The sequence below is a fragment of the Babylonia areolata genome, chromosome 16, assembly GCF_041734735.1.
Source record: "Babylonia areolata isolate BAREFJ2019XMU chromosome 16, ASM4173473v1, whole genome shotgun sequence".
In the NCBI taxonomy this organism is placed as follows: Eukaryota; Metazoa; Mollusca; class Gastropoda; order Neogastropoda; family Buccinidae; genus Babylonia; species Babylonia areolata.
Genome location: NC_134891.1, coordinates 24,040,816 through 24,053,315, shown reverse-complemented (window position 1 = coordinate 24,053,315; position 12,500 = coordinate 24,040,816). Strand labels below are relative to the sequence as shown.

The window sequence follows — 12,500 nt, the reverse complement described above, 5'->3', positions numbered from 1 at the left end:
CTGGCTACGATGACTGCTTCATGGCAAGCTTTCACGTGTTCGCGGCGTTAGTTAAGCTGACATTCCTGTGTGTGCCTCCACAACAAGTTTGCGCTACATGTCATTGCACTGTTTTCCTGAAATTACTTTGGTGAATAAACCATTGGGAGATATTAATCAAGACACAACATTTGGCATGTCGTGGGGGCAAGCGTAACTACGATTTCATCAAAGATGCACGGTTAAAGTTCAGAAACTACCACCAGTTAGCAGACGGCTTCTCAACGGACTGTCAGCCGGATACGAGTGTCAATATGGCGTCCAGTTGGCTTCAGTTTTCCTGGCCAGTGAGCTTTCTTATTCATCTGTTTGTAGACAGTAAATTGGACACACACGTGTCGTGGGGGCAAGCGTAACACGATTTCATCAAAGATACACGGTTACAGTTCAGAAACTACCACCAGTTAGCAGACGGCTTCTCAACGGACTGTCAGCCGGATACGAGTGTCAATATGGCGTCCAGTTGGCTTCAGTTTTCCTGGCCAGTGAGCTTTCTTATTCATCTGTTTGTAGACAGTAAATTGGACACACACGTGTACGAATCGAGAGAATAGTTTGTGGGGTGACGTATACTGGTAGGTTGGAGGGGGCTGTGGGGGTTGGGGGCGGAGATAGGGTAAGGAGTGGTGTGTGTGTGTGGAGGGGGAAGGGGGACGGGGGGGGGGGGGTACAGTGATGGATAGGAATGGCATTAAGGAGAACAAGGCGAGGGGCCGTGAGGGGGGATGGGGGGGGGCACGGGAGGCTGTTGGGAGAGGGGGGGGGGGTCGTGGTAGAGTGGGTTTGTTTTTTTGTTGTTTTTTTTGTTATTGTTGTTGTTGTTTTGGTGGGGTGGTGGTGGTTTTGAGAAAAAAAAAATCATTTTTTGGATTGTTTTTCTGTTGTTGTTTTTTTCCCTATATTTCCTTTCTTTTTGTAATTGTTTATTGTTTCTCTCTTTTTTTTTAGAGTATAGGTTTGGGAGGTGTGGACTGACAGATTCTTTCTTTACCTTACCTTTCTCTTTTAATCAGAAAACCTTTCTTTCGTTGGAATTACATCGTGTCCGCTGCCAATCTGTGGTTCATTCTCTTGTGTGTGTGTGTGTGTGTGTGTGTGTGTGTGTGTGTGTGTGTGTGTGTGTGTGTGTGTGTGTGTGTGTGTGTGTGTGTTTCTCTGTGTGTGTGTACGTGTGCTGTGTGTGTGTGTGTGTGTGTACGTGTGTGTGCATGTGTGTGTGTACGTGTGTGTGTGTGTGTGTGTGTGTGTGTGTGTGTACGTGTGTGTGTGTACGTGTGTGTGCATGTGTGTGTGTACGTGTGTGTGTGTGTGTGTGTGTGTGTGTGTGTGTGTGTGTGTGTGTGTGTGTGTGTGTGTGTACGTGTGTGTGTGTGTGTGTGTGTGTGTGTGTGTGTGTGTGTGTGTGTGTGTGTGTGAAAGTCGGTGAGTAGAGGCGTACGGAGGCGCGGGGAGGTGGAGGGGGGGGGGTTAGGGGAGGGGCGAGGGAGGGGGCATAGAAGGAGAGAGAGAAAGAGAAAGTGATGGATCTCTTGTACAAAAAGGAGAGAAAGAAGGGAGGGAGGGAGGGAGGGAGGAAAGACGGAAGGAAGGAAATGGATGCTAACAAGCCCTCGTAGACATACACGGAGGGAGCAGGGATTGGGGGGGGGGAGGGAAGGGTGGGGGGGGGGTTGGGGGTTAGTGGGGGGACGTCACACAACGTCCTTCCACTGCTTCTGGAACTTGCCACCCCACTCTTATCTTCCCCCCCCCCCCCCCCCCCCCCCCCGCCCCTGGACCCCCCACGGCCCATCTCGCCACCCCACACCCCCTCCCACTATCTCTCTCTCCCCTCATCCTCTCCACTGCCTTCTTGGACGCAGGGGTGTGGATCCCTTCACCCCCGTCCTCAGTTTTCCCTCCTTCTTTTCCATCTGTCTCTGTCTCTGTCTCTGTCTGTCTGTCTGTCTGACTCTCTCTCTCCCCCTCTCTCTCTCTCTCTCTCTCTCTCTGAAGCATCCCTCTCTCTCTCTGTCGCTTCATCTTTCTTTCTCTCTCTGTCTCTCCCCTTCTCACTTTCCCTCTAGCTCTCTCTTTCCCTCCCTCCCTCTCTCTCTCTCTCCCCGTCCCACCCTCCCTCTCTCTCTCTCTCTCTCTCTCTCTCTCTCTTCCACTCCCCCTCTCGCTCTCACTCTCTCTTTCCCTCCCTCCCTATCTCTCTCTCTCTCTCCCCCCGTTCCTCTCTCCCTCCCTCCCTCTCTCTCGCTCTCTCTCTCTCTCTCTCTCTCTCACACACACACACACACACACACACACACACACACACAAACACACAAACACACACACACACACCTTTCCCCCAGCTACTCTCTCTCTCCCCTCTCTCTCTCTCTCTCTCTCTCTCTCTCTCTCTTTCTCCCTCTCCCAGTCTCACTCTGTTCCTCCCTAGCGTAAACTTTTACCCCCCCCCCCCCCACCCCCCCCCCCCCCCCCCCCCCCCCCCCGCCCCCCCTGCCCCCCACCCCCCAAGACGTTACACGGCCACAGCGTGAAGACTATCATCCATCACCGTGAACAAGCCGTTCAAAGTCCCCAGCTTTTGGGGGACAAACCAGGGGGAGGAAGCACTGAGCTCCTTGGACATGTATGTAGTGTCTGTTGGTTGAAAGAATGATGTACTGCTGTCTCTACTTTAGTAGTTACGGAGGGAGGGAGGGAAGGAGGGAGGGAGAGACAGACAGAAACAGGGAGAAGGTGAGGAGAGAGAGAGGGGGGGAAGAGAGAGAGAGAGGGACAGACAAACAGACAGACAAAGAGTGACGGACAGAAAGGCAAAGAGAGACAGACAGAGAGAGTCAAATAGTCAGACAGACAGAAAGAGACATTGATACAGAAAGAGACAGGTGGGTAGACAGAGAGAGAGAAGAGAGGGGGGGGGGAGAGAGAAGACACAGGGAGAGAGACAGAAACAGAGAAACAGAGAGAGAGACAGAGACAGAAGAGAGGGAGAGACGCTGCAGACGCTTCTTTTTTTCTTTTTCTTTTTTTCTTTTTTTCTTTTTTTTTACATTGGCCTACTACAGCCCTTATGTCAATGGGGTCAATTCTAAGTTGCAGCGAAGAGAGGGAGAGAGATAGATAGATAGAGAGAGAGAGAGACTGAGACAGAGACAGAGACACACAGAGACAGAGACAGAGAGAGAATGTTTTTTTTGTTTGTTTTTTGTTTGTTTTTACTTTTGTGTTTTAATCGACTGAAAAACCAAAAACTAAAAAAAACTATCTACCCCGGAGTTGATACGCACAGCTAGGTCTGCAAGACTTCAACACAGAACGTCCCTCAGGCTGTTAATGGAACTTTCATATCCTTCCTTCCACTACCCTTCCCCTCCTTTTCTTGCTGCTCTATTTAACTCCCTCTCTCTGTCCCTCCGCCTACCCCCCCCCCCCCCCCCCTCTCTCTCTCTCTCCTCCTTCCCCTCCTAATTAACTTACTACTCTCTCTCTCTTTCTCTCTCTCTTCCTCCTTCTCTCTCTCCTCCACCCCCTCACTCAGTGTAGAGACAGAGACAAGAACACACACACACACACACACACACACACACACACACACACACACACACACACACACACACACGGAGAAAGAGAAACTGACAGACAGACAGGCAGACCGACTGATGACAGAGGCAGAGAAAGAGAGGGGGAGAGAGAGAAAGGAAGAGAGAGAAAGAGAGAGAGAGGGAGAGAAAAAGGAAAAGACAGACAGACGGATAGACAGACGGAGAGACAGAGACAGACAGAGAAAAAGAGAGGTTGAATGATGGATAGCTCACGAAAGTTTGGACCACACATCTTAACAGCTCCTCGCAGACAGCGAACTAGGAATAGCACTGTTCCCTCGGGGCTTACCATTCATTCCCCGACATGGACCTCCTCCTCCTCCTCCTCCTCCTCCACCTTCTCCTTCTCCTCCTCCTCTTCTTCCTCCTCCTCCTTCTTCTCCTCCTCCTCCTCATTCTACTCCACCTTCTCCTCCCCCTCCTTCTACTCCACCTTCTCCTTCTCCTCCTTCTCCTCCTCCTTCTCTTCCTCCTTCTACTCCACCTTCTCTTCCTCCTCCTCCTTCTCCTCCTTCTCCTCTTCCTCCTCCTCCACATTCACCACCTCCTCTTCCTCCTCCCCCCTTCTCCTCCTCCGTCTTCTACTCCACCTTCTCCTTCTCCTCCTCCTCCTCCTCCTTCTCTTCCTCCTTCTACTCCACCTTCTCTTCCTCCTCCTCCTTCTCCTCCTTCTACTCCACCTTCTCCTTCTCCTCCTCCTTCTACTCCACCTTCTCTTCCTCCTCCTTCTACTCCACCCTCTCTTCCTCCACCTTCTCCTCCTTCTACTCCACCTTCTCCTCTTCCTCCTCCTCCTCCTTCTACTCCACCTTCTCTTCCTCCCCCTCCTCCTCCTTCTACTCCACCCTCTCTTCCTCCAGCTTCTCCTTCTACACCTTCTCCTCCTCCTTCTACTCCACCTTCTCCTCTTCCTCCTCATCCTTCTACTCCACCTTCTCTTCCTCCTCCTCCTTCTCCTCCTTCTCCTCCACCTTCTCCTTCTCCTCCTCCTTCTACTCCACCTTCTCTTCCTCCTCCTCCTTCTACTCCACCCTCTCTTCCTCCTCTTCCTCCTTCTACTCCACACTCTCCTTCTCCTCCTCTCACCCCTCTCACCCCTTCTCCTCTTCCTCTTCCTCCTCCGTCTCTTTCCTCTACTCCTTCTCCTCCTCCTCCCATCCCTCTTCTTCTTCTCCTACTCCTCATTCTCCTCCTCCTCCTTCTCTTCCTCCATCTCATCCTCCTCCTCCACCTCCTTCTCCTCCTCCTTCTCATCCTCTTCCTCCTCCTACTTCACCTTCTCCCCCCTCCTTCTACCCCTCTCCTCCTCCTCTTTCTCCTACCCCTGTCTTCCTCCTCCTGCTCCTGCTTCTCATGCTCCTCCTTCTCCTCCTCCTACCCCTCGCCTTTTCCTCCTACGCCTTCTTCTCCTCCTCCTCCATCTCCCATCCCTCTCCTCCTCCTCTTCCTGCACCTACCCCTCTCCTCCTCCTCCTACCCCTCCTCCTCCTCATTATCCTCCTTCTCAAATCCCTCTCCTTCTCCTCCTCCTTCTTCTTCTCCTCCTTCTTCTCCTCCTCCTCCTCCTTCTCCTCTTCCTCCTCGCCTTCTCCAACCCCTCGCTTTCTCCTCCTCTTTCTCCTCCTCTTCCTTCTCCTACCTCTCCTCCTCTTCCTCTTCCTATCCCTCCTTGTGCAGCATGCACTTAGCGCACGTAAAAGAACCCACGCCACGGCAGCAAAGAGGTTGTTCCTGGCAAAATTCTGTAGAAAAATCCACTTCGATAGGAAAAAAACAAATAAAACTGCACGCAGGAAAAAAATACAAAAAAAAAAAAAAAAAAAAGGTGGCGCTGTAGTGTAGCGACGCGCTCTCCCTGCGAGGGAGAGCATCCCGAATTTCACACAGAGAAATCTGTAGTGCTAAAAAAGAAATACAAATAGAATACAAATACAAATGATTGTAGGTGTGTTTTTTTGTTTTCTTCTGTTGCAGCCTCCACAGCACGAGGAATCTATCATCCTGACCGAGGAACAGAAAGCAGGTAAGTGCCTCAAAGTGCATGATGATGATGATGACGACGACGACGACGATGATGGTGATGATGATTAAGATGGTGATGGTCATGGTGATGGTCATGGTGATAGATGATGATGATGATAAGGTGGAGGAGGTGGAGGACGAGGACGAGGACGACGATGACAACGACAACGACGACGATGATTGTGATGATGAAGATGGTGATGGTGATGATGACAGTGGTGTTGATGATGGTAATGATGAGGAGGAGTAGGAGGACGACGACCATGATGATGATGATGACGACAACGACGACGACGATGATGGTGATGATGGTGATGGTGATTATGATGGTGATGGCCATGGTGATGGTGATGATGATGATGGTGGTGGTGGTGGTGATGGTGATAGATGATGAGGTGGAGGAGGTGGAGGACGAGGACGACGATGACAACGACGACGACGATGATTGTGATGATGAAGATGGTGATGGTGATGATGATGGTGGTGGTGGTGGTAATGGTGATAATAATGATGATGGTGGTGGTGATGATGGTGATGGTCATGATGGTGATGATGATGGTGGTGGTGGTGGTGATGGTGATGGTCATGATGGTGATTATGATGATGGTGGTGGTGGTGATGGTAATGGTGATGATAGTGGTGTAGGGATGGTAATGATGAGGAGTAGGAGGACGACGACCATGATGATGATGATGACGACAACGACGACGATGATAATGATGATGATGACAATAACGGTGGCTGTGGTGGTGGTGATGGTGGTGGTGATGGTGGTGGTGGTGATGATGGTGATGCTGGTATTGGTGGTGGTGGTGGTGATGGTGGAGGTAATGGTGATGGTGGTGGTAGTGGTGGTGGTAATGGTGGTGGTGGTGGTGGTGGCGGTGGTGGTTTTGGTGGTGATGATTGTGGTGGTCGTGATGATGGTGGTGGTGGTGGTGATGGTGGTGGTAGTGGTGATGGTGGTGGTGGTGGTGGTGATGGTGGTGGTAGTGGTGATGGTGGTGGTGGTGGTGGTGGTGGTGGCGGTGACGATCATGATGGTGATGATCATGATGGTGGTGGTGGTGGTGGTGGTGATGGTGATGGTGATGGTGGTGGTGATGGTGATGGTCATGAGGGACGACGATGATGGTGGTGATGATGATGATGATGACAGGTGGTGGTGGTGATGGTGGTGGTGGTGGTGGTGGTAAAACAAAGGTTGAGCTAAATCAATTTTCTTAGTTGTTGATATTTTAAGGGTGAGAGATTTTTGTTCATTTGTTGTTGCTTTTTTTTTTTTCTTTGGCTATTTCTCTGATTGTCACTATTCCTCGTTATAAACATAGCCATTATGAGCATTATGATGAAATGGGCTTATTTGGTTGCATACTTATAGACTGACTGACTGAGCGACTGACTGACTGACTTATATTTGCATACTTACTTCATACTGGCTGTCTGGCTTCCTTGCTTGCTTGCTTCCAAACTTACGACAACATAATTAGTAAGAGCACACACACACACACACACACACACACACACACACACACACACACACACACACACACACACACACCAATTTTTTTTTTTTTAAAGAGGTGGGGAGAGTAGAAAATTAATGCTTCAGTCAATGAAAACTTGACAAAGTTATAAATAAAAGGAAAAAAACAAAAAGAATCTTCAAAGCCATCACTGAGAAGAAATTGTACGCAATGAAAGAAAGACTACACACACACACACACACACACACACACACACACACACACACACCCGTTCACTCCTTTACTTATTTATTGTCTACAACCACCAACAAGCGTGACGGGACATTATACAACATTGCTCCTACCCAGCCACTTGTTCACTCACTCACTCAATCACGCACCCACTCAGTCACTCACACACCCACTCACTCAGTCACTCACTCACCCACCCACTCATTCACACACTCATTCACTTACTCTCCCACTTACGCACACACCTGTCCACTTACTTACCCACTGACGAACACACCTACCCACTTACTCTCCCACTTACTCACCCACTTACGCACACACCTACCCACTTACTCTCCCACTTACGCACACACCTACCCACTTACTCACCCACTTACGCACACACCTACCCACTTACTCACCCACTTACGCACACACCTACCCACTTACTCACCCACTTACGCACACACCTAATAACTTACTCTCCCACTTATTCACCCACTTACGCACACACCTACCCACTTACTCTCCCACTTACTCACCCACTTATGCACAGACCTACCCACTTACTCACCCACTTACGCACACACCTACCCACTTACTCTCCCACTTACTCACCCACTTACGCACACACCTACCCACTTACTCTCCCACTTACTCACCCACTTACGCACACACCTACCCACTTACTCACCCACTGACGCACACACCTACCCACTTACTCACCCACTGACGCACACACCTACCCACTTACTCACCCACTGACGCACACACCTACCCACTTACTCTCCCACTTACGCACACACCTATCCACTTACTCACCCACTGACGCACACACCTACCCACTTACTCTCCAACTTACTCACCCACTGACGCACACACCTACCCACTTACTCTCCAACTTACTCACCCACTGACGCACACACCTACCCACTTACTCTCCCACTTACTCACCCACTGAATCACACACCTACCCACTTACTCACCCACTGACGCACACACCTACCCACTTACTCACCCACTTACGCACACACCTACCCACTTACTCTCCCACTTACTCACCCACTTACGCACACACCTACCCACTTACTCACCCACTTACGCACACACCTACCCACTTACTCTCCCACTTACTCACCCACTTAGGCACACACCTACCTACTTACTCACCCACTGACGCACACACCTACCCACTTACGCTCCCACTAACGCACACACCTATCCACTTACTCACCCACTGACTCACACACCTACCCACTTACGCTCCCACTTAAGCACACACCTACCCACGTACTCACCCACTTACGCACACACCTACCCACTTACTCACCCACTTACTCTCCCACTTACGCACACACCTACCCACTTACCCACTTACACACACACCTAATAACTTACTCTCCCACTTACTCACCCACTTACGCACACACCTACCCACTTACTCTCCCACTTACTCACCCACTTAGGCACACACCTACCTACTTACTCACCCACTGACGCACACACCTACCCACTTACTTAACCACTGACGCACACACTACCCACTTACTCACCCACTGACGCACACACCTACCCACTTACTCACCCACTGACGCACACACCTTCCCACTTACTCACCCACTCACTCACTCACTCACCTGAAGCAAAAACAAACAATAACAACAACAGAAACTACTTCCCATCAAAAACAAAGCCACCGACAACATGCTTCACCCCGCTTCTCAGTCACACTCACACGCGTTCGTTCTCAAGAAAGCTTTCCCAAGCGACCTAGACCTTTCGACCTTGAACTTTGAACTTGACCTTGACCTTGCAGAGTTGAAGCAAGCGTTCGCCATGTTCGAGAAGGCGGGCAAAGGTCGTATCCAGGCACGTGACCTGGGCGAGTTGCTACGGTGTCTGGGGTGGAACCCCTCCGAGCAGGATTTGGAGGAAGCCAGGCATGAACTAGAGGTCACAGGTAGGTGGGTGGGTGAGGGGGCGTGTGGGTTCCGGGTCGGGTGGGGAGTGGGGTGGGATGGGTAGGTGGTAGGGGGGATCTCAGGGTTTGGGTGGTGGGGTGGTGGTGGTGGTGAGGGGTGGGGTGTGTTGGTTGGTTTGTGTTGTGTTCTTTCAGACGTGTGTTAAACCGCCGGCACTAGGGATGGAATGCACACACACACACACACACACACACACACACACACACACACACGTACACATAAGTGCGTACGCATGCACACACACGCACACACACACACACACACACACACACACACACACACACAAGTAAACCACATGTACATGGACGCACGTGCGCACGTCCACACACACATACACTCACGCGCGCGGACACACACACACACACACACAGATACGCACGCACGCACGTACGCACACACACAGACCCCCCCTATACCCCCTCTCTTCCCCCCGCACTCCCCTCCCCACCCCCCATAACACATACACACACACACACACACACACACACACATTAACATGCCTATCGCATGAAGAATATAGATATTTCATGGGAGATAACAGCGACTACTTTCCTGTGCGGTGTTACAGATGAATTGCCTACCTTGTTTTACTCCCCCCCCCCTCTGTGTGTGTGTGTGTGTGTGTGTGTGTGTGTGTGTGTCCCTGTGTCTCTGTGTCTCTCTCTGTCTCTCTTTGTCTCTGTCTCTGTCTCTGCTCTCTCTCTCTCTCTCTCTCTCTCTGTGGATTTATTTATGAATTCAATGATCGACTTATAACTTCCTATTAAAAAGACTGGCATAATGAAAATTAATGGAAGCAATGGAAAAGTACAGTTGGTTCTATAATTTCAAAAGTGTCTTTGGAATAGAAAAAGTTAATATCACAGCTGTAACCAAGAAGTGGCATAGAATTTTTCTGGCTAGGTTTAGCCTGAGAACTCTCGAACAACATGCTCACAAGTATTGGTTTCAAACTGACCCATCCATATTCTCCCCTTGTCCGTTTTCTTTTTTCTTTTTTTTCCGTTTTTGTAAGGGATGAGTTTTTCTTGTTTATTGCAGAGCATACGATAATATTCGTAAAAAATGTATTATCTTCAAAACAGGTTGTGCAAAGAACGAAGATTTAGCCAGTATACTTAACATACTTAAAGGAAAATTCAATCCAGTCACTTGCAGAATATATTTCCGAAGCATATAACGGTCGAAGAAAAGTGGGAAATATCACTCATTGTTATTCATAAAGAAATTCCCAATTTGTGTAGGCTGTTGCGTATGAAAAAAAGGGTTTTTTCTTCTACAGATATATTGTGATTTCTTCTCATCATAAGTATAGATTGGATCGTCGAAATTGTATGTTTTCTTAACTCTCTCCGGACGTACGACAAAAGGGGCGACGATGACAGCGTTTCACCTCTGCTGACATCATTAACATGTTACAAACCGGAGGTTCTCACATTTAAGAGGTGGATAAAGACAAAGAGTACCGCATTTCAACAGACAAAAGATAAATGCTGGATCATTCAGATACCCACTGGACATCAGATGGGGGTCTCTCTGTAGGGGAATGACAAGTAGAAGACTGACCGTAGCGAGTGAGTTAAGCTATTGACATTAAAAGGGTTTTGAGTTCTCAGTTTTCTCTCACTCCCTCATGTTTTCTGCAGCTCGAGGAACTATATCTTTCGCGGATGTGGAAGCCTACGTGGCGAGAAGAGGCGGAATTTACTACGGCAACAATGCGGAGGAAGATATATTGGTGGCTTTCCAAGTACTGGACAAGTAAGCGAAAAACATGTTTTTATTAATTTTGTTTTTGTGGTGTTCGTTTTTGTTTTTTTGTTGTTCTTGTTGTTTTTATCTTCCTTTTATATTTTTTTTTTCCTATCTCTTTTCCATCTTTTTTTGTCGTCGTCATTATCATCGCTCTTATTATTGTTGTATTTGTGTATTTGTATTTCTTTTTATCACAACAGATTTCTCTGTGTGAAATTCGGGCTGCTCTCCCCAGGGAGAGCGCGTCGCTACACTACAGCGCCACCTTTTTTCCTGCGTGCAGTTTTATCTGTTTTTCCTATCGAAGTGGAATTTTCTATAGAATTTTGCCAGGAACAACCCTTTTGTTGCCGTGGGTTCTTTTACATGCGCTAAGTGTATGCTGCACACGGGACCTTGGTTTATCGTCTCATCCGAATGACTAAGCGTCCAGACCACCACTCAAGGTCTAGTGGAGGGGGAGAAAATATCGGCGGTTGAGCCGTGATTCGAACCAGTGCGCTCAGATTCTCTCGCTTCCTAGGCGGATGCGTTACCTCTAGGCCATCACTCCACATGTTGTGAACCGACTTCGCTGAAATGGTCTGTTGTTTTGTCACAATCGTCATCGATATCATTATAGTTAGTTGTTCTCGATGGCAGCATCATCACCATCAGGGCTACCAACATTTCCATCATCATCATCATCATTATCATCATCAGGGCTACCAACATGTCCATCATCATCATCATCATCATCATCATCATCATTGATATGCGTTATCCATTTCCGAAGTTCGACAATGTAATGTCCTCTTTTTTTTCTTTTTTTCTTTTTTTCTTCTTTTTTCTTTTCTTTTCCATTTTCATTTATATGGTTTCTTTTCGATGGAATGGTTTATTAGATGATCGACTTTCGGACTGACGGACGGACGGATGAACAGACTGGCGGTGACTTATTGACTGATTGATTGATTGATTGATTGATTGATCAGTGGGTCGGTCGGTCGCTCGCTCGAGGGATAGATGGATGAATGTGTTGATCGATTGATTCATTTATTCATTGATGGATGGATGGATGGATGGATGGATGGACGAACGGACAGATAATCTGACAGACAGTTGGAATGATAGATGTTGTTGCTGTTGTTAAAACAACCCCACATCCACTACCACCCCACAATACCGCACTCCGTCTTTCATTTGGGTGCCTTCACATTGTGGGATTTCTTCAAATGAGCGCGCAGATCAGACTGCCAGAAAGGCAGCGTGCAACTGTGAAGGCTCAATCCTTCTCAGTATACCATTAGATTTACAAGAATTTTATAGATGTATTGAGAAAGTTTCCCTTGATCGACTTTAAAAAAAATAGGCTGAAGGATTCAGACTTCCAATATTACCGCCACTGTATAAAGGCAGTTACAGCG

The 12,500-nt window shown here is 48.6% G+C and overlaps 1 protein-coding gene across 1 annotated transcript in view; it reads left to right on the top strand.

The window, feature by feature from the left end:
• Positions 1-12,500, top strand: part of LOC143291016 (calmodulin-alpha-like) — a 33,661-nt gene that overhangs the window by 17,256 nt on the left and 3,905 nt on the right. Inside the window, exons 2-4 of the mRNA XM_076600602.1 lie at positions 5,613-5,661; positions 9,174-9,317; positions 10,986-11,100. Of these exons, the coding sequence (XP_076456717.1) occupies positions 5,613-5,661; positions 9,174-9,317; positions 10,986-11,100 (308 nt within the window). The remainder of the gene's footprint in view (positions 1-5,612; positions 5,662-9,173; positions 9,318-10,985; positions 11,101-12,500) is intronic.